This window comes from Rhipicephalus microplus, chromosome X, assembly GCF_043290135.1.
Source record: "Rhipicephalus microplus isolate Deutch F79 chromosome X, USDA_Rmic, whole genome shotgun sequence".
Taxonomy (NCBI): domain Eukaryota; kingdom Metazoa; phylum Arthropoda; class Arachnida; order Ixodida; family Ixodidae; genus Rhipicephalus; species Rhipicephalus microplus.
In genome coordinates this window covers 139,874,663-139,899,793 of record NC_134710.1, presented here as the reverse complement: position 1 = coordinate 139,899,793, position 25,131 = coordinate 139,874,663, and the positions used below count along the sequence as shown (strand labels likewise).

The window sequence follows — 25,131 nt, the reverse complement described above, 5'->3', positions numbered from 1 at the left end:
AAGACTCAGTACTTCGCCTTTGTCTTGTCCCTCCGTCGTTTTCACGTTCATTTTCAAAGTATCTATCAAAATGCTGACAACGCTGTTTCACTGCCAGCAACCTTTGGCGTGTAAGAAAGGGAGCTAAATTTTCTCTCAGCCTGTAAACCAAGCAATTGCGGCTACTCGATGTGCGATAAATAAAAGACCAAAATTAAGAATGACCAGCTGATGTTGATAACAGGTGCTCATAGCAGCACTTTTTTGCTGTGCACTTGAATTCCTGTCTTATGTAATGTTATGGTCCGTGAGTACACAATGACACTACTACAACCAAGAAAAATTTTACTAACATTTATTTGTAAAATAACTGCTACAAAATAGAATTCTGATCCCCTTCTTAGTAGTTGCATAATTTAGCTAGAAGAAGACAGCATCATCCAACTTCCTGATGACTTGACAACAGGGTGAGTCCACAATGTACTGGACCTGTACAAGATGAAGAAAACAGACGAAAAAAACAACAGATAAATCAAAGAGTTTAAAAAATGGCACCTGAAACTTTCAACTTGCCCACCACAGCAGTGAAAAGACTCCTGTTGTCATATGTATTTTCTGCCTGTTGGTCCGCGGGCACAAGTGCCAGTCTTGTTTATTAATAGAAGCTGCTTAGCATCACTTCATTGCAAGACTTTTCTCTATCCGCCACCCAAGAACGCGCTCTGTAGCGGTCAGGCTCCGCCTAGAGACTTGTGGCAGTGTGACCTTAATGTGGGCAATATATACACAGACTTTGGTTGCTTAATTTGTAGCAAACTCATTGTGAGCAAATTTCATAGTTGCATTCATAAAATATTTGAATGTTATATTGTAATATAACACTAAAATGCTGAGGCTTTAGAGCATTACAAACTCAGCCTGCCTACATTAACAATCCCAGTGCCACAGGCATGCAAGAACTGCTTGCATAATCATGAATCAACTAAACCATTTTGATATATTGACAGGTTTTCAAAAATGACTATTTTTGAAAATTTTATATTCATATTTTTCTCTTAAAGGGCAAGTTACTGTTGCTGAAAAGAAAAAAAAGCAAATCATATACAATATCTGATACTTTTTGTTTGCAGTTTACAGCTGCACATCCTAAAAGGCTGCATGCATGAGTATTTGCTGTGTGCCATTCATGGTAGTATTTCCGAAATCCTTATTCAATTGACATTTAGTGATCAGCCTATAAATTTTCTTGTTTTTTATTTTTTATTCCGTGCATTAGATATGAATATATTTTAGTTCAGGAAAATTTGCTCAACAAAGGGAAGTTTTCTACTTTTGGCAAAAAAACAAAACAAAGCAAGAACTAGTTCTAGAACTTTTATGAAAGAGACAGGTGTGAGGTTTGACGTGATGAGAAGTCAATAAAGAAGGAATGCCACAGAAAGGATTGCCTCAACAAGGGAATTTGGTTCGTTGGGGTAACATACATTTGGCAATGTTTTTATGTACTTCTAGTTAACGCTCCACCACTAGCTTACAACAAGGAAAAAAAATAAGGTGGTGCATGCAGAAAGTTAACTCATCACATAATGTGAAAATTTGACCCAGAACAAGAGAAGGAACAAAGACGAGTGCTCACCTCCAACAAGATTTATCTTGAAGAGCAAACATATATACTCTTGAAATGCAAAAAATAGACAAATCATTCAAAAAGCCCACAACTGCCATGCACGAAAACCTTACATCCTCAGCAAAGACAATTCGTTTTGACAAATCCCTAGAGACAGAGTGAGAGAAAGTACTGATGCAGTTCAGCTCTAGTCTACAAATCTTTTTCACCACGACAATTTCTCTTGTAGTTTTTTTTTTCCCAATGATAATGGTGTCACACAAAAGTGGTTTGGAGCCACACCTGCTACAGTGCAAGGCCAAGAAACGATTGCGACCATTCTTGAGGTTACAAGGGTGTTTATTGCAGCACGTGTGGCTGCAAAATGATTTTGCGGGACATCATTATTGCTGGAAGAAAAAACAACAAATAAAATGACAAGAGAAATTATCGAGGCAAAGAGGATTTGTAGACTAGAGCTGAACTGCATCAGCACTATGTCTCGGGCTTTGTCAAATTGTCTTTTTTGAAAATGTAAGATATTTATTTGCGCATGGCAGTTGTGGGCGTCTTGAATGATTTGCCTGATTTTCACATTTCAGGAGTATATATGTGTTTGCTCTTCAAGATAAATCTTCTTGGAAGTGAGCACTCGTGTTTGTTCCTTCTCTTGTCCTGGGTCAAATTTTTGTGCTATGTGATCCGTTATGCATTACCAACATGCCTAACTTCATACTTTCGATCCCTGAAGTCAGTCCCTAAAGGGCCACTCACCAGGTCCCATAACAAACTGTGGAAGTTGTGTATCTAACGGAGAGCATTATACCACAAAAGGTTTTTCAATCGGTTCATTACGAGCTGAGAAAACAGTTTCTTCTTTTTTTAACAGCAGGAAACAAGGATGAAAGGAGGCAAGCTCAAAACCCTTGCCACTCCCCCGTGTAGCCTTCACAAGCCAAATCTCTTTCCTACCCTCTCCAGCATCCAACCAAGAGGTCACGTGCACATGACGTGCTCAAACAAGCCCAACCCTCGAGCGCGCGAGCGGTGTTTTTTTGTTGACCAGCATTGTATTGTGTCTACTGCCTGTTTTTGCGACATTGTTTGGAAACGCTGGCTTTGATGCGGTTGAAAAGATGAGCATAATGAGTGCTCGAATGCGCAGGACCATTAATTTCTTTTCCAGGACAGGAGTCTGCTTGATGCAGTAACCGCGGAGACACAAACGCATGCGAAACGCCAGCACATTAGCTCGGCATCTCGTTGGAATTCACGGGGAAAAAATGCAAAAGACAAACGCATTCTTCTATTGCGTCTCAATATGTATCCCAAGTTTTATTAATCTCTTCAAGCAACAAATTACATTAACTACGCATGTCACGTTAAATAATTTCCGTCATGTCACGTGCCACTGTTGGCAGCGTCAGAGCACAGTCGTATACATATAGGACCAACGTCACTGCACTGCTGTGTATGTAGGGCGATTCATACTTGCACATCATAACCTCCTTCTCTGGGGGCGCGACCCCCCCCAAAAAAGGGGGAGAAGCGTTTGTTTTGAAATTTGACCCATTTCCGCATCGCATAGAGTTGCTATGTTTGGCAGACGTGACCATAAACTCCCGATGTACGCATTGCACTTGTCAGCTCAAAATCGCCAAACCCGGTGAGTGCCCCTTTAAAGAAAAGCAAAAATTAGACGAGGAGACATGAAGAATGCTTAGAAATTTTGCCATATGTCTACACCAAAATGGAATGCTATTATTAATTAGAAGAATGTATCTTTTCCTTGGCAACCAGCAAACATGACTGAGAACAGACGAATACTTTTTTGTCCAAGTTAGCTGCTAAAGAGCCGAGACAAGCTCCGTGAAATCCTCTTGAACAACTTGCACAAGTAATGTCCAATACTACCCCACTATATTGTGGTTGCCGGCAGACACAATGTAACTTGTAAATACTATCTCTTGGCTGTACGCGAGCAGCCATGGAGTTTATGAGGGGAAAGTCTTCGATCATACCATTCTGTATGCATTGCAGCAAATGTTTGCGTAGCATAACTTGGTTAAGGTTCAAAGTTTCTGGTTTTCTGCCTGACGCTATATAATACATGTTGGCAATTGCAAACAAGCCACAGTCAAGTGTGTTGCACTGGTTTTGTGCCTTCATTGTTTGAATGGTTAATGTTGGCGATTGTAATTTTAGAATATGACAGATTTGCCTAACAGCGTCAGGAGGGGTATCTTGATCAATTGAATCATATATGAAGACTGTGTTTTTGTCCGCACCAACATTTGTTACTGTAAGCCAATAATTGGGGTTCTGAACATGCAAGATTTGAACGAAAGGGCCTTTGATTTGAGTGAATTGTAAACATCGGCCCAGTAAGACATCTTGAAAGCCGACACAAGTAGGATACTTTTTCTGAATTAAATACTGTGCGACATTGATTACGCTATCTGATATGGAGGTGCCCTGTACCAGAACATTTAAATCTGCATCTGAAAGAGAATACCGTTTGTAGACATTTAGCATGTCTACTTTAACAGTTGCAAGGCCTACCTTTTTTACTTGATTTGGGAAAAATTTACGCTTGACAGCTCTCACTTTTTTTGGCCGCCCCCTTCTTGCTTTAACCAAAGGTACCACAAGTTTTGTACTGTTAGAATGCCCAAGATAACTTGTGGCAGTAGTTTGTGCTAACTGAGCTGGTGCAGCCTTTATGGCTGCTGAAGTTTGGTTACGAGGAAATGTGGTTAAATTTCTGAAGAAAGCCTCGCAGGACGAAAGTTTTTCCATTAACTCCTTCTCACCACAATTAGATAATACGTTAGCCACGGTTTTTGACATTTCGCAAAGACTCTTATAAGCATAAGTATACTTCTCTTGTGCAGTGTCAAGCTTCACACAGGGTGGTGACTGAATGCTGCTTGTTACCACTGGTGTGGCACTAGTGGTTGTGCAGCTGTCACTCAGGAAATGATCCTTGCACCACCTGTCTGGTGTGCAAGCCTTGTCGAAAAGATCTTGCTTAGTAAAGTCACGCACTGCTAAAATATGTGCACAAGGCAGAGTGTACTGGTTATAAAAAGCACATGTGCAAGAAGCCAAGCACAATGAAACACTGTACTGTGATCTTGGTGAAACTACAACATAAGAATTAGGAGTGGAAGTGACTTGATAACTTACATTTTTAAACTTCTCATACTGCTCTAGTACTTTACTTGTAGCCTCAGAAGTGCAATTACGGGACAATTCTAGCTGAAATGGGTCATTGAAATCATTTATGTTTAGGTTCAGCTTCATTTCTTTAAGCTTAGAGAACTGTAGAGATAAAGAATCATTATCAATGTAACCTACCAATGCTTCTATTGCTTGAACCAAATGCATGCTTGAAGAGAGATAATTTTTAATCTTTTGATTGTGGCACTCAATGCGATTATTAGTATTATTACCAAATGTAGGAAGGGCTTGCCGATATGCATGTACCCACATTTCCTTACACAAGTTCCAGTTATGCATATAGTAAGAAATGAAATCTGTGCAAGTCATAGCTTGGAGGTTAGCAAGCTTATCGAAGTAGTCTTGCTCAGTGGGGGAATAAACTAAGCTTTTTAAGAGAGGAACCAACTGATCACGTTGCTGTCTAGCTTTTTCATTAACCTTTTGCTGGAAACAATGCAACACATGCCACGTACACAAAAGTATGTTAGAATTAGGAAGAATATTGGTTAAAATGCGCAGTTCATTGAGATCTTTATCAATCATCACTACTTTGCAAGCAGACACAACAAATGGGTTGAAATCTACAAACTTTGTGAACATGGGCTCAACAATTTGTCGTCTCATTTCGTAAGAAGGCATAACACACAGGTCTCCCACGACCACGACCATCTTGAACTAATATAGAGTAAAGAATATAACCCTCAATATTCACTTTATACGTTCCATCAATAAATAGAATCTCTGGATACTTTTTCAAAATCTCACGCATGTGCGTTGTTTGAAGAAGTATGAATTGCAGGTTATTATTTTGATTCATTTCATAGTGAATAACCCAGTTTGGATTATTTTTTAGCAAGGTCTCTACCTTCTCTAAAACCATTTCACCATGAGCCTGCTCATTGTGGATAGGAATAGAAAATCGTTGCTTGTAATTATTAATGTCCTTTGTAGTTAACTTCTTACCAGTTTTTTGCTCGACCAAGTTTTTAAAATCCTTTGCGCCAATATTACATTTAGCTAAGTCAAAGAATTCTTCTTTTTCTCCATGATTCAGGAGCCTCTTCTGAGGATACAAATCATAATATTCTGTGGGATGGTTATGCTTAGCTTGTAGTTTAGTTATCTTGTAGTGCAGAGTAGGCAATTTACATAGGCTTACCGATACTGTCATTTCACAGCCAGTACCATTGTAAGCTTGCTTTGGTCGCTTTCCTATCCCCCTGGGCTTTATTGTGCGACCGTGAATGCAGCTATATTTAATCCTAATATACTCGAAGTCCTTATCTTCTGATGTGAATGGACTTTTATTACTCTTATTTATCATGACTACATGCCTGCCCTCCCTGCACCACTCATCAAAGCTTTTCTTAAAAGAAGGAAAGTTATCAAATGTTGCATTTAAATAAACTTTGCTACCCCCACCATATAGTGTATTTACTGGGTTATTGAGGACGGTTGGGTTGGCACCAGTGTTTACACAAATAGCCTGGGCACCAAGGCTGACAGGCCTGCTTCTGGATGTCAAAGCAGCCTCACAATACTTGTACTGCACAGCTGCAGTGCACCCAGCTTCCATAGGGTCACCAGCCTCTGTGCCAGGATCGCGCTCAATTCGCATGCAATCCCGAGTCAGTACTGGTAGATGGCTTTTGCAGACAGAAACCTCGTTCACAGCGTCATTCGTGACAGATTCACAGTGAGTCGCGGAACTAACTGAGCAGCCTTTCAACTGCTTGCTAGGAACACGCTGCACCTTTTTAAAACTATCACGAATGACGTTGTGCGAGACACTGGCTCGTCCTTCAGGCTTTCTACCACAGACAGCGGAAGAAGCAGACTGAATCTGTTTCTGGCTCACAACTGCTGTCATAGGTGAAGTGGACCTGATGGACTTGGCAGCTGTCACAGCAAGAACTTTGCCTTCACTGTCTGCACACAGTTTAGAGCTCTGTTCTTGCTTGTGCAGTGCCGCAGCCTTCCGCCGGCTCTTCTTTGACTGCACCAGTTTCCACTCACTGTCGCCACACTGGCCGACAGCCTGTGGCACAGCTGCTTTTCCAGCACTGGCCTCCTCTTCCCCCACAGAAGAGCGCACAAGAGCACTCTCATGCTCCTGTGAGGCTCTCCTTATTTTCCTGTCACAAGTGGTGCTTGCACCTCGACTAGGGATCATTGGCTGAATAGGCCTCTCCCCAGTGTTTCCCTTGCATGGTACACTTGTGCCATGGAAAATGGGGGAAGGCAGGCTGTCCCAGGTCCACCAAGCCTTGCTTCCCTTGCAGCGAACGCGGACACCGCCAACGAGCGTAAAGCCAATACCATGAATGGTACTGGCCAGTTGGTCAGTGTCGTGTCTCTGCATGAGAGCACTGCTGGTTTTCCAGACAGGAGCTGGTGCAGCTCCCTACTGCTGGAGAATATTGAAGGTCCACCTACTGCTGGAGAATATTGAACTGCATGCATACCAAGTGCTGGAAAATCGACTTCCAAGTTGATGGAAAAGTGCTCCTGCGGAGCCCACCCACTCCATGCAGATGCCTTGGACTCCTTGTAGGACTGTTGGATGTGTCTCCTCTCTAGTTGGGTGGACAAGGCACAGGCCTCACGGTACAGGAAGTCTGCCAGCACCTTGTTGCCAAGCTGGCTGGGGTGGACACCATCCCTGCTCAGGAATCCAGGCCAGCTGTCCACAAGACTATCCAGGATAGTGAAGCCCCTCTCCAGGCAAAGCTGTGCGAGTGCGGCATTCACATTCCTCTAGTGGTCATTCAAATGACAAACATCACACAACTGTTCTTCCCCTTGGCGGTACCGATTCTGCCCCCGAGGAAGAATGGCAGAAAAAGCTACATGCAACGTGGGATTGCTTTCGATGATTCCCTGAGCGAGCTGGCGATATTTGTCCATGCACATGTTGACACTGTCAACAGTGTTGTTCGTGCCAACATGTACAATGACAACATCAAAACTGCCCAGCTTGTCAGCAATCATTGAGAGCAAGTGCTCAATCCTTATTCCTCTGTGTGCGGCAACGCTAACAGACAAGCCACGGCGCGATGGGAAATACTGGTCGACGTATTTCACCATTGAATCGCCCGCTACTAACACACGCGTCATGTTGCGCACACTTTCAATTCAGAATTACACCATGAAAAAAAAAAAGAAACAAGAAAGTGAATATTTAGTCTAAAACACGGCTGTCAACTACGCAAATGCACTACGACACAGATACGAAGCACGTTAACACGGATGACCAAAGAAAGGGCCACGCACAGATACTGCTAAATCAGCCTATACGCGAAAAATCACAAAAATACGTATTGGGATGGATATAAACAACGTTAGTAAATATAAAATAGCAGTGAAAATAAGCGGTTGAGCTTAGATGAAGATGATGTTCGAGGCTTGCGAATATGTAGCAGAACAAGGCCTGTAGACAGCTCGCAGAAGCAGCAACCAGCCGTACTCCAGCAGCAGCAGCAGCAAGTGAGCGTCTGCTGGCCAGCTGAGCCACGTTCCGATTCGGTAAATTCGAACAACGCGCTAAATCGGAAACGACGTATGTCATGACAATTTTCGTGACGTCACTTCCGTGCGGCGCAGCAGCCAGTTCTGTGTGGGGATGGCTGGAGCGCCGCGCGGCGCAGCAGCCATTGCCGAATGGTTTGGGGTCGCTTATAAAGTGTATTCACACTTAAAAAAAGAGAGAAACGTGAATCAATATACGACAGCATGCAACTTGAAGAACGCATCACCACGTGCAGCACAGCGAAGGGAGTACCGCTCACATGTTTACACAGCGCCACTACCCATTAGCGGCGATCGGGGAAACACTAGCGCCGACGGCCGTGAGAGGGCCTTCTTTTAGGCACTGAAAGTATATAGGAGGCGTTCACGGAGGAACATTTTCCTTCCTCCGTGGGAGGCGTTGGTGTGGGACACGGGCAACGTTGTAGTGACGTTGACCACGTGAACGGGGTAGGCGGCTGTTTTGAAGCAGTTCGGGGCGCCCGGTTAGTTGTTAAACAGCTAGAGCCGAACACGAAGGGGATCTAGTGAGCGGCTACTAGCGAAATTGAACTCATATTTTTGTGGTGTAGGCGGCAGCTTCAAACAGTTGTTGAGGCAGAAGAGTTAACGGAGGCGGCTGGATAGCGGGATTAGGGTTGAACGTAGGGCTGTCGGGCGCTGGGTCCGATGGTCGGGCGGGCGATGGCTAAAGAGGCTAGGAAAACCACGAGCGAGAGTGAGCTGGTGCAGTGCGAAGAATGCAAGTGCTGGTGCTACTTAGGTGAGACAGCATTCACGAGTTTGGCTGACGCGCAGAAGGCGAGCTTCGTGTGCAGGCTGTGCGAGGCACTGAAGGCGGCCGTGCAGCGCACGGAGGCTAGCATCGAGGGGCTTCAGGGGGCGCTTAGGACGGAAGGGGAGCAGAGAATAGAACAGCTAGGAGCAGAGATAGCAGAGGACAAAACAGCTCGGAGCGTCGCGTGAGCGGGAGGAGGCTACCGCCAGCCCATTAGAGCAAATGAAGGGCGAGCTTCAAAAAGAACAGGAAGGGCGAAACGAGCTCGTGCAGCGGGTAAAGGAGCTGGTGGCGCTTTGCCCCGGCCCCGAGCGTTGCTAGGCGGAAGGCATGGGTAGCGGAGAAGGTGACAGGCGGGAAGGAACAGGGGAGAAGGGAGGTCAGGGGGCCGCAGTGTCTGGCCACAGCACGGAGGCCCCGACAACATGCAGCTCGGAGGTGCGGCAGTCTTCGAGCAGGGCAGGAATACAGGACAGACGGCAGAAAGAGAAACAGGTGAAGCAAACAGGGGCGCCATCACAAACAGGAAGCCAGCGACTGGAGCGTAGAAGGGTCCCGGTGGTGGGGGACTCTAACGTGGCCAGGGTTAGGGATGGCGTCTTCAAGACAGTGAAGGAAGATGGGAGAATGAGGGTGGAGGCCCAGTCAGACTAGCTAAGTTGCAAAACTCCCTGCGTCTGACTACTCGTCACACGGCGCCAAGACAGCTTCCGGTTTGATGGCACTGGCGGCGCAACAAGCTTCCGCTAGCAGACGAAAACGCGTAGTCGTCGTGGCAAGACGCCGTGGCGGCCGTTTTCAAAGAGCTTTTCCAACAGTATATTATCGAGTTTTGTTGTGCTGCCGCAGAAACTTAATACTGCGTAATATTTAGCGGTGTAGGGCAAATACAGTATAATTATGGTTTTCTGAACTGCCCACAATAAACAATGCTTGATATAAATAGCATAACATACGAGTCTGTCGGTTTGTTGCTAGTTGGTGTACGTTCGCAATAGATTTTTAGACGCGAAAAACCCAATTACAATGTCTGGCATCCTCTTTTGTGGCTGTGTTTTTCGGGCTTGAAAATAAATTACAACTATGTGGCACGATCTCGTGGCTTTTGTCTGGTTATCTAGTCAGCTTTTTTTTTTCATGTCCGTCACATTCTTTAGCAACTTAGACCGTCGAAAAGCTACGCGTGGGGCCATTTTCTTGAGCATGTCTTCCCTCTGCTTCTTCTGGAGTTTCTCTAATGAAACCTGTTAACACAGCTGCAGCCAAAGCTTCGAGCAGAGACCGCACATTGGGGTATCGGTGAGCACTTCGTAGTCATTACTCACGAGTCTGCCTGCTGACGCATTGGGACAACATGAACACAGTTGCAGCTTTTCTATGTCCTCCAGAAGCTCGGCCCATTGGGTGATGGTATCTGCATTGCCAGGCAACTTGGCTAAGAGATGGTGACTGCTGCTAATGGTGACTGTCATGTCTTCTGCGACGACAACGCATTTATCCACAAATAGCAGTCTTTTTTTTTTCTTTGAGCCCCAGAAACACCACAAGACAAGACGTCTTGTGTTGTTTCTCGCCATTCTCAACAACTTTCCGCCAGCATGCAAACAAGCGTTTTCTATGTCTTGAAGCGAAATGACGCCACTAGTTGACGGCATGTCGGGACTTATTTCCCTGTCTTCGAGCTCAGTGCTCGGAGATGGTCAATTTTTTTTTCGCCGATTTTATTCTGGAAAATACCCGACTCCTATCGAGCAGCTTTCGCTTCTTTGTCGCGGGCCCCACGACAAATGTTAGCGGGCAAATTCGGGAATATTCGTGGAACGCATCCTTCAACGAGGTTCCACTTTCCTTTTGCGATTTGTACCTTCTTACCATATGACGTGAGGGAAAGTCTTCAGGATGTCCTTCTAATGAAAGTGCACATCACATACACGTGAGGTGCTGGGCAGTTTCTTATCCGCACGAGGAATAGCGTGGTACCATACCTCTCGCTGCTCAGGTACACGTGGGCACAAAACAAATGTCGTGGTGTCTCTCATCTCCTGTAGCTACTCTACAGCCGAGAACGCAACATCTGGGCATGATGAAAACACGCAACACATACAAAGCAGAACAGGGCGCGCTGAAGCACAAAACTGTTCACGCAGAAAGAAGCCTCTACAGATATCGACGCACTGCAACATTCACAGGCGATGGAGGTTACGGGAGTGACACGAGCGCGCTAGGCGTTCTGTGAGCGAGCATGCAGTGAGTGAATCCGGATGCGACAGCAGCGCCGCATTTGTCACTGGCAGCGGCGGCGCCGCGCAACATCGCTCAGTTTTGCAACTTACCTAGTCTAGAAACCTTGGGTGTTCTGTGACTGAACGTGCAAGCACAGAACACCTGTGCAAATCACGAGGCATCGCCATCGTGGTAGGTGTTCGGTTAGCATCGCCATCGAACAACATGGCAGCTACAAGCTTCCGCTCGTGTACGTTGTCATCGCGCTGATCATATAACCCGGCAGTATGTCCGGATTCACAGAGTCTGCATTGGAAAGAAAGCTCGCTGAGCTAAACAACTCGCAGCAGAGTATTCAGACGTTGTCTCTGTGGCTTATTCACCATCGAAAACACCACAAGACTATCGTTCATGTTTGGCTACGAGAACTCAAGAAAGGTAAGCGGCAGTTTCTGAAACTGTCTTGGTGTGCTACGGTGTGGATACCATAGATCTGTTCTAGCCTTCGGTAAGCTGCCTGCTGAAGCACATTAATATCGCGAATCGGATGCGGCTCGCGCTTTCCAACCTTGTGGTCGGGGTCTAGATAGAAAAATTTAACTTTTTTCGGCGTATTTCCGTGCTGTTAACGCGCTGCTGTTCTTTTTTTCTTCTTTTTGTTTTGTAGATGCTCGTAACAGGGCTCGGACACCCTGATAACAGCAGTTTTTGAACTACAAGCAGCGTTTTTGTTTGATTTAAATTTGCGTACTTGGGCCTGGGTTGTGTTGCAGTGGCAAAGGCGCGAATGGAGTTATGAACGTGTTCTGTGACCTGAAAGTCGATCCTTCGTTTATTAGCATTAATAGGTATCACGGTAACTGTGGCACTTCATAAAGTGGAGATTCCTGTTCACTTTAGCAGACATTTATTTTAGGTTATTCGATTATGTCGAAATTAATCCGGGGTCATCTTGGCACGCAAGCCACACCAATACTAGGCGCCTTGCTGTTGCGCTAAGGTAAACTATGTGACCGATTTATTTCTTAAAAATACACTGTAGATAAGGCGAAAATTGCTGTAGAGTACCTTAGTGGCATCGAACGGGATGAGGTTTATTGGAATCGCAGCACAAGATGACTTCGTTCTCTTCAGTGTTCCATTTGTCGAAAACACGAAGGCGCGTCAGCATCTTTACAGAATACTTTTATTTTCTCTGAGGAAGAGACCTGGGAGTTATTTCTTCCACTTCTCTTTTCAGACCATCTCGTAAGAAAAAGAAAAAAAAAAAAAGCCGTTAAGTTTACTGGTGAGAATAACCTGACGAGTTGCATGTTCATTGTTCGAGTTTTATGCTTAAGTGTGTAATGTAGAGAGGTGACGTGGTTGGGTAAAAAAAATGGCTACAGAACTTGAACTTTTAAGTGGAATACAGCATGCAACCCCATGGTTTTAAATTAGAAAAAGGGGGTGGGGTTACTAAAAGGAACTATGTTTTACGTTTCATATTACACGCTACCTTTATGAATGCTTCCTTGCTCTGCTTGAAATTTAGTACTGGATCTACATTACGCCCTATTGACTGCTGTGGTAGCTGCTACAGATAGTTGTGGGTACAATAGCTGCCTCTGGTAAAGTAATTTTGGTGAGAGTAAAATGTCTCTGAGTGTGCATTTAAAAACATATGTAATCATATTGTTTGGTGTCTCCAACGGCAGCAGGGGTATCAGACTCGTCTCAGCTAGCAGGTCGCAGTCACGGAAATAGGTTTCTGAAGTGCTGAGATAGTGAGGAAGGTTGAAGCGAGGAGGGAGGGTAGAGTGAAATGTCGGCTAACGTTGCCATTTAAAGGGCCCCTCACCAGGTGATATAACAAATTTTAGTTTGACACTGGAGGTTGTTGTGCTTTTAACAAAAAGCATTAGGCCATAAGAATTTTTGTAATTGGTCCTTTAGAAGCTGAGTAAACCAATGTTTTTAGAATCTGCACAAAACCATGATGCGAAGAGGCGAGCTTTAATTCGTGAAACTTGCCCAGTATAACATTTCCCTGCCCTTTTTTGAACATGTGCGGGAAGATTACAGGGAACATACACATGAACACATCATGCACACACAAGGTTATGAGTGCATGACGTGCTATCAGCCTGAGCTCCCGAGACGCGAGCGGTGTTGTGTCGGTGTTCTCTGCTTCGTCTCAGCAAGCTATGGTGAATGTACCCTCGCTGACCACTTGGGTTTCAACCTATTACTGAGCATGAAAGCTGCGACATTTGCATAGATGTTATACTAGCGGTGTTAGACGCTGGAGAATAAATGAGTCTAATAAATTAGTTTTATTGTAAGGGGTGGCATCTGCATGATGCTCAAAGCACAAGAATACGAATGCATGTGAAACTGAGACAGGTTAGTCTTGCATCTTGGTGATTTGCAGTATGAATTTTCAAAAAAGAAAATGTGCAAGTGAGTTTTATTATTGCTTGCAAGTTTTCAACATATGTAACAGTGCACAAAACTGGAAAAAAGAACAGAGAAAAGAGTGTAAATACAGTGATGCAAGTGCTGCTCAAAACTGCCCCAAAAGAAAAATGCTGCTCCAAAGTGTCATTTGTTAGTAACTGCTGTGAACCTGTTCCAAAATGGTATGGGGAAATGGAAAACAATGAACTTGAAATGTGTGATTGTTCAGCAAGCCTACATGAAACCAAAAACAAGCTGTATATGCTATCATCGTAATATGCTAGTATGCAGCTTGCTCACTAACTACATACTAGCTGCACACTAGCATATTGACAATGCCAGAAATGCTGGCAATAAATGTTCTAGCACTATATTTAGGTGTAGATATGGACCTGACAAGCAGATTATTTTCGTGAAGCGTAGGTGATGATAGTTTGATATCATAGTCTTTACTAACATCTGCTCGGACGATTTTGATGTGTGACCGATTACACTTACCATTATGTCAACTTTCACCACACTTAATGACACAAGAACTGGCTCTTTATGTAAATAGCTTTCTTTTAATTTTTGATGCCGGCTATTTCTGGAACATGTGAGAATTACATATTCCTTTCATCTCGCACCAATTTTAAACTGCTGCTTTGGTGACAGTTTCATGTGATTGTGCCTAGTTTTATAATTTGGTGCCCAGCTTTATCACTTTAAGTCATTCATGCCACAAGTACTGGCATTTTAAATATGAGAAGCTCATTTTAGTGTTCAGTGATCATCCATCTAAAGCAAGAGAGTAAAACGTAGCTTCCATCACTGTAAATAGTGCTCTTTATACACTCTGTCCCTGTCATCTTTTCCGGTTATGTTCGCTGCTACATGTGTTGTAAACCAACTGGCCCAGCAAGCAGCCATCCTTCTCAAGTTTAATTTACCTATTCATGTTACAAAATACGCAAGCTACAAATGTTGTGTCAAATTATTGCAGCGTCACATGCTACAGCTGAAGACATCATAGCACCGGAGTCTATGTAGAGGGCCCCGCCGCGGTGGTCTAGTGGCTAAGGCACTCGGCTGCTGACCCGCAGGTCGCGGGTTCGATTCCTGGCTGCGGCGGCTGCATTTCCGATGGAGGCGGAAATGTTGTAGGCCCGTGTACTCAGATTTGGGTGCCCAGGTGGTCGAAATTTCCGGAGTCCTCCACTACGGCGTCTCTCATAATCAAATGGTGGTTTTGGGACGTTAAACCCCACAAATCAATCAATCAGTCTATGTAGAGGAGCGATCTCGCAGTACTACCGACTGCGTAGTGGATTTCATCCCTTCAGCTTGAATTGAAATTACACTAGCTTCCACGGCACGCAACATTGCTAATTCTGGCAGACAGGATCATGAAGGCTTAGTATATGCCTTGCGCTTGTCAGCTCAAAATTGTCAAACCTGGTGAGAGCTCTTCAATAGACCTTTTATATATTTTGCATAAGTGTGTCATTTCTCAAGAAAATTTGGCACCTGGATTTGACACTCATGTTTTATTTATTTTTATTTATGAATACTGCAACCCTAACATAGGGTTTTGGCAGGGTGGATATACATTTGATAAATTTACAAATTGGCAAACAAATAAATATAAAACAGGTAAGGCATTTACACACTTTCAGAACGAAAAAAAAAGAACAGTGGTTTGTAATAAACCGGCATAAGAACATATAGAGAAATGAGCGCTACATTCAAGATGATCACAAGTGGAGAATGGTTACAGTGATAGAAATAAACAACAGGAGCACATGTCATAGAAATTAGACACTCGCTGCTAGAGCTGCACAGCAAAAAGGTTCAAGGATGACTGGGAAACAATTTCGTTACTAAGGTTATTCCATTCTGTAATTGTCCTAGGGAAGAACGAATACTTGAATGTGTTATTACGGGTGGAAAATGGGGTTATTGTAAAGGCGTGCCTCTGCCTTGTGGTATATCCTGTGGACAAATGAAGTATATGTGATAAGTCTAACTTAAAATAACCTTTAACTAACTGAAAGAAAAATTTCAATCTCGATACTTTATTTCTTTGTGTAGGTGTTGGGAGGTTAGCTTTTGCTAATAAACATGTTATTGAAGTACGACCAAAACTGTTATAAATAAACCTAACAGCTCTCTTTTGAATTTTTCCCACTTCGCTATTTTTTCTGGTGTAAGAGTACCAAATTATGGATGCATAATTTAAAGTAGGTTGAACGATTGCATTAAATGCAACAAGGCAAACGGCGGGAGTGGAGTGCTTAAGAGCTCGTCTAAGATAAAATAATTATTAATTGCACGAGCTTATTAGAGTGTTAATATGTCTCGTCCAGTTAAGGTCATTCGAAATCCAATGACCAAGGTACTTGTAGTGCTGTACCTCCTGCAAAAAAACATTGGCTGAATATGCAAAATGAAGAGTGTTAGGTTTGTGAGAAATTTCATGAAAACGGTCTTTTTAAAATTAACATGTTGATACCAGTCTTTAAGAATTACTAAAATGTAGACTTCGATTTGGAAATAGCTTTTGTTCCACAGTTGTTTCAGCAAATGGTGAAAAAGATGCTTCAGGCCAGTCAAAGCTGAGTATCTTACCTGAGTGAGGTGTTATTAATCACGATAGAAGAGAAAATAATGCAAGTACTACTCAGCAAAGTCTGAGAACTCTCTTCTTGTGAAGCATAAAATAACTGCTCATGTTCTAAACACGCTTTCTTAAACATACTGTCGACAATGGGGCAGTTGTTAATTGGGGGCTGAAAGCTCGTGAATTACTCATTAAGGAATGTGTGTGCGTGTGTGTGCGGGTGTGTGTATGTATGTGCGTTTTTGAAGACGGTCATGTGGGGGCTGCATGTTTGTGACCCCTGCACTACAGCTTGTCTCTTAATGATCCGGCATCGATAAACTAGATTCCAAACCAAATTGTTTTGATAACTATTTGGTTATGCTATTATATGTCCAATAAAAGAAGAAAAAAACTACACATTGCACGGCATAGTTTCTTCACTTAGGTCAATTGTGATGTGTGTAGGATGCAAACAGATTTTGTAAGCTTTGGATGTATGTTTTAAAGAACCCAAGGTGGTCAAAATTTCCCGAGCCGTCCACTACGGCGTCTCTCATAATCATATGGTGGTTTTGGGATGTTAAACCCCACATATCAATCAATCAATTTGGATGTATGTTGGAAAACCTCAGCTTGTTACTTAATCTGCAGCTTTATGCTCTGGCACTTCTCATAGATATGATCGGGCTTTGCAAGCCTAATATGAGTGTCGCACTGTAAACTGCTGACTGCAAATGGAGATTTTCTTAATTGGCTAATGAGCTTCTCTGCGACACATGTTTGCCGTACTAATGGCGGCACTGGTGGTGCTTCTAGCGGAGACGAGGTCCCATTGCATGTGCTGGGACTTGATTGTTTTGATTGTTTTCAGTGTCTATATCTAGACAGCATAGTCTTTTTCCATGTTATAGCTCAAGCAAACTGTGCTCAAATGAGTTGAGTTTTATTAAGACAAAAAGGGTAAATATAAAATATACAGACGAGGGTTCCAAAGTACGCGAATACAACGGGACCCTGAAATACGTTGTTTTCAGTAAGAGGCTAGCTACCATTTGTAGGACGAACTGCATAGTGAGAAAGAAATTACGAAAAAGGTCTATTAAGCCCAGTAGGGATCGAATTTCTTGATAATGATTGGCTCCCTTCTGCAACTTGCATAAAGGAAGCAGTTACAGTCAAGAAATTCAATCCAGATAGGCCCATCTGCGATGAAAGGTGACGTATAACACCATTCTCAGTTCCATCAAAGAAAACCTGACACTGAAAGAAGGGAGGACTGCTACCAGCAACCTTTTGTGGACCTATTGCTGTTTCTCCCCTAACATAAACGAACTACTTTCTCATAGTGATATGAAGTTCGTTATACTGTGGAGGCAATATATTTTAAAGATAATAAGCTTCACTTTAATTTTTGTGGCTTAACGCTTGTAGCTTGGCAGGGTGCTGCTGAAATGCTACGGCACAATTCTACCCCAGTGGCTTCATTTTAATGATGGTGAAATGCTTGCATTATTATACTTTAGCACCTGTCAAAGAACCTGAATTCAAACAATGTGGAGTCGCACACTGCGGTGAGCATCATAATCAGATAATGATTTTGGCATGCGAAATCCCAAAGTAGATATTTTTTAAAAAGTATTTCATGAGTGTGCTACCAGCATATAAGTAGACTTGGCGTTGTGCTGCGATAAAAATTAGGGGACCCTAAAGCTTTGCCTTCATGAGTTGTAAACACGATAGTGACATCCTGTTCCTAGTGTGTACTTGAAACACTTGGTGTGCATGAAACCTTTTCGAATTTTCTGTGCGCTCACTACGTGGCTTTAAGGGATTATGTGCAGTAGCGTGTGTGCCTTTTGTAGTGGTGTACCGGCTTTCAACCACGGAGCCATTATGATAATCACATATTTTGAAGCCCATTAGCATTGGACACTTGTACTATGCATTACTGTAATATGTCATGTTGCATTGGGAAACATGTATACAGGACGCGTGTGTTTGTGAAGCATGACAGCTACTTTCACTGTATTTTCAAGCAGAGGAAGTTCTTTTCACTGTTTTCACAAGCAGAGGTATGCCCGTGTGGTAGAACATTCGCTTGCCACTCAAACGACCATGGTTCGATCCCCACTTAAACCCAAACAACCCTGGTTCGGTCTCCACTCTCTTCCAGGAATTTATCTGCATCGTTCTCGATTATTTGGTTACGCATAAGATGATGACGATTATTTGGTTACGCATAAGATGAAATTCCGGCGTCCACAACCAACGATGTGGACGCCGGAATTTTTGTGAAACGAGCTCTTCAACGTCATCGCGTTAAAATACGAATTACTGGAACGCAGAAAGTATCCCGAGCATGTACACGCACTCGCACAAACTGCGCCACCAGGTGGTTAACAGTAACTAGTGTTTGTCAGACGTGGCACTATTTTAACGTGCTTCAACTTGAAAACACTTTTTATAAATGGTAGGTACAGGAAATATTGCATTTACAGACAGTTCACTTTTCACTCTTGCATCTCGTGGTTGTATGAATGGGTAGTGCTGCCATTAATGAGGCTGTGCCGATAATTTTTATGCTTGCTTTCTTTGCTACCCTTATGAGACCTTTAATTTCATAGTTGACATTCTTATTGTCTTTTTCTAATACATGCGTGTCTGTGTCTGCTAAACATTGTCCACTGCAGGGGGTTAGCAGGTAAGGCTTTTTTGCAGCCAATCGGGAATGGGGGGCGGCTCAATTTCTGGTCATGGTGGCCACATTTTGATTGGGGATGGTATGCAAGGACTACTGTGTATTTGCATCTCTCATAATCATATGGTGGTTTTGGGACAATAAACCCCACATATCAATCGACTCCTGTGTATTTAGATAGGTTCATGTTAAAGAACCCCAAGTCGTGTATACTAATTCATAGTCGCCCACTATGGCATTCTTCGTAGTCCTATTGTGGTTTTTGGCGTAATTTTAATTAGCTGCAAGGTTGTGTTATTCTATGAACACATTTAAGGCTGGCAAGTTGAATGAAGATTCTGGAAATGCTTATTAAGTTCTACACTTCAGCCATTGCATTTTCTGTTGCAATACATTTCCTGTGCAAGGAATCATTGCAACTCTGCTTGTACTTGATGGATTTCAAAAATTTTTGCTACAATGTACTTGTGAGGCATGAAACACCAGTGTTACAATCATTTCATGATTACTTTGGAAAGTGTTGCAGTACCGCTTTAATGCACCTCGTATCCCTCCAATGATCTAACTTCGGTATGCACTGGCAAGGAAAAGTTCTTGAGACTGCAGCATCAGCAAAAAATGCAAGTTATTTAATGTATAAGTGCAAACATGAAATATTATTGATTTGTTGTATCGGGCAAGCAGTAATGCATACTAGGCTCTGCTTAAGCTTAATCAGCATACGAAGACAGCTGTGTTTTTTTTTTTTTTTGAGCACCTCTGTTTTTGAACATCTGCTTATGAGCATGTCTTCAAAATGAATAAAACGAACTTATAGCACAAGACTTACTTTTTCTTTATGAATCTGCATGTTTCAGTTCATCTGACAAACAATATAATGGGTGTTTTTGTTATTTTTGTAAGTTTTTCTTAGTTCAGGTTGTGTTGACAACTCTGTAGCCCATAGTTTTATGATGTTCACTGGCAGTTTAAAGTTTTATGCTTTTCATATCTTCATGTGGTTACGGTAGCTAAGCAATGTATATGTGGGTGTCTGCACCTTTGGTGCATTTCTTCTGTTGAGCTTTTCGAATCCTAAAACATGTAGAATGCTATTGTGCCGGTGTATTTTTCTTTTTTTAGGACATCTATTTTAGCTGATTTTGTAATTCAGTGCTTAATTTAAGTGAGCACTTATTGAACTAATGAAAAATTTTTTTTCAGCCAAACCACCTCGGAAGCTGACATTTATGTATCTTGCAAATGATGTCATCCAGAACAGCAAAAAGAAAGGACCTGAATTCACCAAGGAGTTTGGTACCGTTTTGGCTAAAGCCTTTGCCCACATATCTGTGTAAGTCTCATGTTGCTGTAGTTTTGGTGTCACAATAAGAGAACTTGGAATCTACTATCAAGCCAATATTTTTCTTTATCTCGTGGTAGAAATTTGTCACTGAAGCCTTAAATATGACAAGTGTTTATGTGAGAGATTAGGGTGCCTACCAACCTGGAAGTCAGAAAATTTGGACCCTTCTGGAAAAGTTGGGGAATTTCGAAAAAATCTGGCCTGGTCATAGAAACTGACTGTAGCCTGTGCGATCATCACAAAAATAAGCATTGCCATAGATCAAAGCTTAAAAAGCCACTGCTTTGACTGCAACGATAATGAACAGCTAAAAGCTGTGTGAAAAAAACAAAAAAAAACGGTGTGCAACTGTTGCTTCTCAGTGAAGACGCGATAGGATACACCTTCCAAAATATTACAAAGTTTACTGACATTATGGCACCCACTACGGGAGCCTTGTTCAATATAATAGCCATAAAAAAGGCACAGCATCTCACTACAGTTATTTTACTTTGGGATCCTTGCCTGTATGTTTGTTGACCTTGTGACTTTTTTTTTTTTGTTTGAAAACAGCGAGCTGGAAATTAAAAAAAAAAATGAAGTACGCCTAAGTACATGATGTAAGCACCGGAAGTACAGTCAACCACAAGAGTTTGCGGACCACGCGAGCGCATGCCAAACTGCCTGTCTGCGCCATCTACCATAGACCGCAGTGCTGGGCCGGAAATGGGTCTCGTTATGCACAGGCCTCTCAGTTTGCATTGCTACTTCAGTTTTTACATGAAGCGCTTATGTGCACTGTGACTCACTTTTCTATTTTCATAGCAGGATCGAATATATTGCGGTGTACTTCCAACAGCATTCCAAAAGCTGGGTATCATTTTGTGATTAAGATCGTGACTGATCGCAGTTATGACCATAGACTATTCTCGACGCAGGAGCACGGGGAAGCAGGTGCCAAAGAGCGTGTCGTGTTAGAAAGTGAAAATTATTTGTATTTAGTCAGAAAACAGATAGGTCACATATTAAGGAAAGGATGAGTCTCTGGCACTGCGGTGCTGTCGATCACCGCTGACGTAGCGGAAATGTCGTGAAGAGGCTTTTGACTACGTGCCCGCATGGTCCGTAAACTTTTGTGGTCGTCTGTACATCGTTGGAAGCCCATCACTCCTGTTCAGCATGTGGGCAGTTGTCTGCATGTGCTGGTATTTCAGGGGCAGGCATGATGCAAGCTTTCCTTTGACCAGAACACGCACACTTGACCAGTCAGTTCGGAGCCCTGTAGAAACCACATGTTTAGCGAGGGCATGTGAGGTCACATAGTTTTCTGATGTCATATTCGTGTTTTGTTTACCGGCGAGGAAAATAAACTTTTGTAGATGGTCAATTCTGGGTGATAATGAATGAGGGGGGGGGGCACTCTTTCCTTGAAATCAGTGGCCTCACCGATGTGCTGGTTGTTGCAGTTGTGACAGCTTAAAGTAAAAATAAAACAGTGGGAAGTTTTGCTTGGCAACTTGTCCTTCATGTTGTCTAAAGCGTTCCCTAGCTTCCATATTCGTACATGCACTATGTTGATGTCTGTTGCTTCTACATATCACACTGCATATCTGACTTTTCAGCCACAATGCAGTTCACATCGTTAAATTTGTGCATGTTTGTCTTGACCATGATTTAGCTCGGTTTGAAAGCCTTCTGGTTTGGCTAGGACTGCCATTAGCAGAGGCCGGGCTATGTCATGCCTTTTATTATTATTATCAGGGGTGAGACAGCTGCGCATATTGCACATTTTTGGTACATTTCTGTTTTCTTGCGCCAAGCTGCTCCAAAAGCATAAAAATCAAGAACTGCTCTGAAACAGCCTCGAAATCTATAATTTTGATGCCAACCTCAGCTTCAGTGGGGGAAAAAAGGGCCAGTTTGACTAATAAGACCCACCGAAATTTTTTTTTTTTCACTTTGCACCTTTCTGGTGACAAAGGCTCCCATGGTGCCACTATAAACTTTAAACTTTTGCAAATATGTCTGACCCCCTGAAATGTGCTGCCGTGCATAAAGTGGGCTGCTTCTAGCTAGGCTGTGTGTTCTGGTGCCACTGTCTGCTAGCAAAAACCATCGAGTCGGGTGGCAAGCTTAGGGGGGTTGACTTTCCGTTTCTTTGTTGTACGTTGCGCGTTCCACCGGTCACTGTGGCTTTCATGTCGACGCTGCTGCGTGCGGTCACCTACGAGTAGGTGTTTGCCGTGAGCGAGTAACTGTAAACGTGGAGTCATTCCCCTGCACGCGACACGTCTCCCGGATGCTCTGGTGCATGCAGATGGGTTCCGTGAGCCCCCCCCCTCCGGTGATACGCCCATGCGTTGACTCCTCATATTGTAGTAAGAAGTAAATGACATTCCTGTGTGTATTTTTTTGTTCAGAAAACAATGGTTAGCACTTCAGAAGGACGAAGGCTGAAATTTCTGCTGCAATGCACACATTCTAGTTTTGTGCTAATGTGTTTTTCAAAGAGGATAAATGTTTGTTTATATTTGCCGCATAGCTCATAGCAGTTTCCTAGGCTGTTGGTGCTACTGATAAAATATCGAGCTTGTCAGATTTAAATTATTTGTTGATCAATTGCTTGGTTGTTTGTGCTTAATTTTTCTTTCACCACTTGCTGGTTGTGGTAGCTTAGCTCATAAGGCATCCTGCTGCTAAGCTCAACGTTGTGAGTTTGATTCCCTTATCATCGTGGCCTCATTCCAGAAAGGTGAAATGCGAGAACACCTGTGTATTAAATTTAGGTGCACAGTGAAGAACCCGGAGTGGTGAAAATGAATATGGAGCACCCCATTATTATGTGGCTTATACAATTATTTTGGTTTTGGCTCATAGAAGCTCTGAAAATTTTTACTACTTTAGTCTACTTGTTCATTTTTTTAAACATAGATATATCATTTCTGACTTGTGTGAGCACATCTGTCTTAATGAATTCTTACTATACTTGGTACTGTGATATTTAAAAATGTTGACCCAAGTAATAACACTGTGTTCACAATTCACAGCATGCTTCTAGAAAGACTCCAAAGGCATTTTGCCAGAACTATTGCTTGTTTTGGTCTTGGTAGCATATCTTTTCCTGTGAAAGCCCTCAGAGGCTTGTTCTTTTAGATCGGATTTGAAAATGCGGCTTCATATATCACTGCACCTCTTCTCTTCTATGTGTTGCCTATTTGGGTAGGGAAAAAAATTTTTAAAAATAGAAATGACTGCAGATATGGTAGGGGAGCTGATGTACCAATTCAAAGCAGCATTGCTGAAAGGGTGACACAACTGCATTAAAGCACGAACAAAAGAAATAAATATAAATTTAAGGGCTTGTTTTCTTTGTTAACTTTTTCAGCCCTGAATTTTTTATTTTGGTTGGATACACATTTTGTGCGTGTTTTTCTCGTAGTTAGGACCTCAGAAGACCACAAGCAAAAAATTGAGCCACTGGTACAAGCATTTTTGGATTAACGTGGCATTTAATTAGGTGATTAGGACCCAGTGATTGGAAAATGAAAAAAAATGGCTTCTTTTTTCCTGCCAATCAATGGTGTACACAAAATGGAAACCAAAATCATACTTTTCAGCCTAATACTCACTGAAACAACTTCAGTACGTCATTCCGAAAATGGCGCTTACGTGCCTCGGCTTCACGGAAGACCTCGGTCGCGCTTCTTCTTCTTTGTGGCTGCTACCTCCGCAAACGTGCCGCAATATTGGTGTTAAGTGCAGTGGGGATCATTGCAGAACTATGCCTCCAAGAATGAGTAGTATTGGTTGCGTTTCCGAGATACTAGGGGAAATGTGGGGTGGTGTCAATTGACACCGCCAGGGCCTAAAGGGTTAAAAGAGAACTAACAGAGTGAGCCAAGGAAAGTATAGGGGATGTTATTAAAGGTAGATGTGAGAAAACAAAAACACAGTCCTTGCCCGTGGCAAGTTATCTTTTCGCCCATTTTTCTTTCTTCACATTTACATTACCATTACTTATAATAACACCCCCTATACTTCCGTTGGCTTTATGTCTGTCAGTTTCCAGTCAAACAAAGGCATTTTAGTACTTCCGACTATCCTTTTTTTGCGGAATACTAAAGGTGTCTCAATTTTGTGTACTTAAAAAACTTCACAGTTAATGTGCTATTAACATTTCAAGGGATGTAAAAATAATTAGCTCCTTAAAATGTAACTGCTGTATTTTTAGTCAGAATGCACCTTCTTATGCACATCTGTCACGACCTCATGATGGATCGTGTATCTAAAGGTGTGCACTGCTTATGGTCCTTAGCTAGCAAAAAAAAGGGGGATGAGCTAGATGGGGCTAGAATCACTGGTTATGGCATAAAGGGGTGCCAATAGAAAAATTTATGGTTTTGCAACGATAGCTGTTGTCGGGTGAGTGTAGTCTTCTCTCGCCAGTACACCAAGTTTTCTGTTTGTCAATCTTTCAAAGATGAGTTGTCACATAAATTGCAGTTACTATCAGTCCAGGAGCTGTGGTTTTTGTTAGCATGGACCACGAGTGATGAAAGTACTGCTCTTGCCTCTAAACACAGTTTTTTGTGAGGTGCTCAATGCAAGAATTAAAATTGGTTTTAACACTGATGTTAAAACCAATTGCTTTTTGTTTTTTCTCTTTCAATGTACAACAGCAACATCAGAGTAGGCAAAAGTTTCATATTCGAATGAATGTGTGGACTCTATAGGAATTCCTCAGTTCTGA

At 42.7% G+C, this 25,131-nt stretch overlaps 1 protein-coding gene and 1 long non-coding RNA gene across 2 annotated transcripts in view; one reads left to right on the top strand and one right to left on the bottom strand.

The window, feature by feature from the left end:
* Positions 1 to 318: 318 nt before the first annotated feature.
* LOC142775795 (uncharacterized) lies at positions 319 to 8,575 on the bottom strand. The gene is made up of 2 exons (XR_012887027.1): positions 7,336 to 8,575; positions 319 to 468 (listed from the first exon to the last, which is right to left on the bottom strand). It is a non-coding gene; the product is annotated as an uncharacterized LOC142775795 (long non-coding RNA).
* Positions 8,576 to 11,489: 2,914 nt separating this feature from the next.
* The window catches only part of LOC119176553 (regulation of nuclear pre-mRNA domain-containing protein 1B), a 35,930-nt gene continuing 22,288 nt past the window's right edge, over positions 11,490 to 25,131 (top strand). The window contains exons 1-2 of the mRNA XM_037427903.2: positions 11,490 to 11,777; positions 20,261 to 20,390. Coding sequence (XP_037283800.1) covers positions 11,627 to 11,777; positions 20,261 to 20,390 — 281 coding nt within the window. The 5' untranslated portion in view covers positions 11,490 to 11,626. The remainder of the gene's footprint in view (positions 11,778 to 20,260; positions 20,391 to 25,131) is intronic.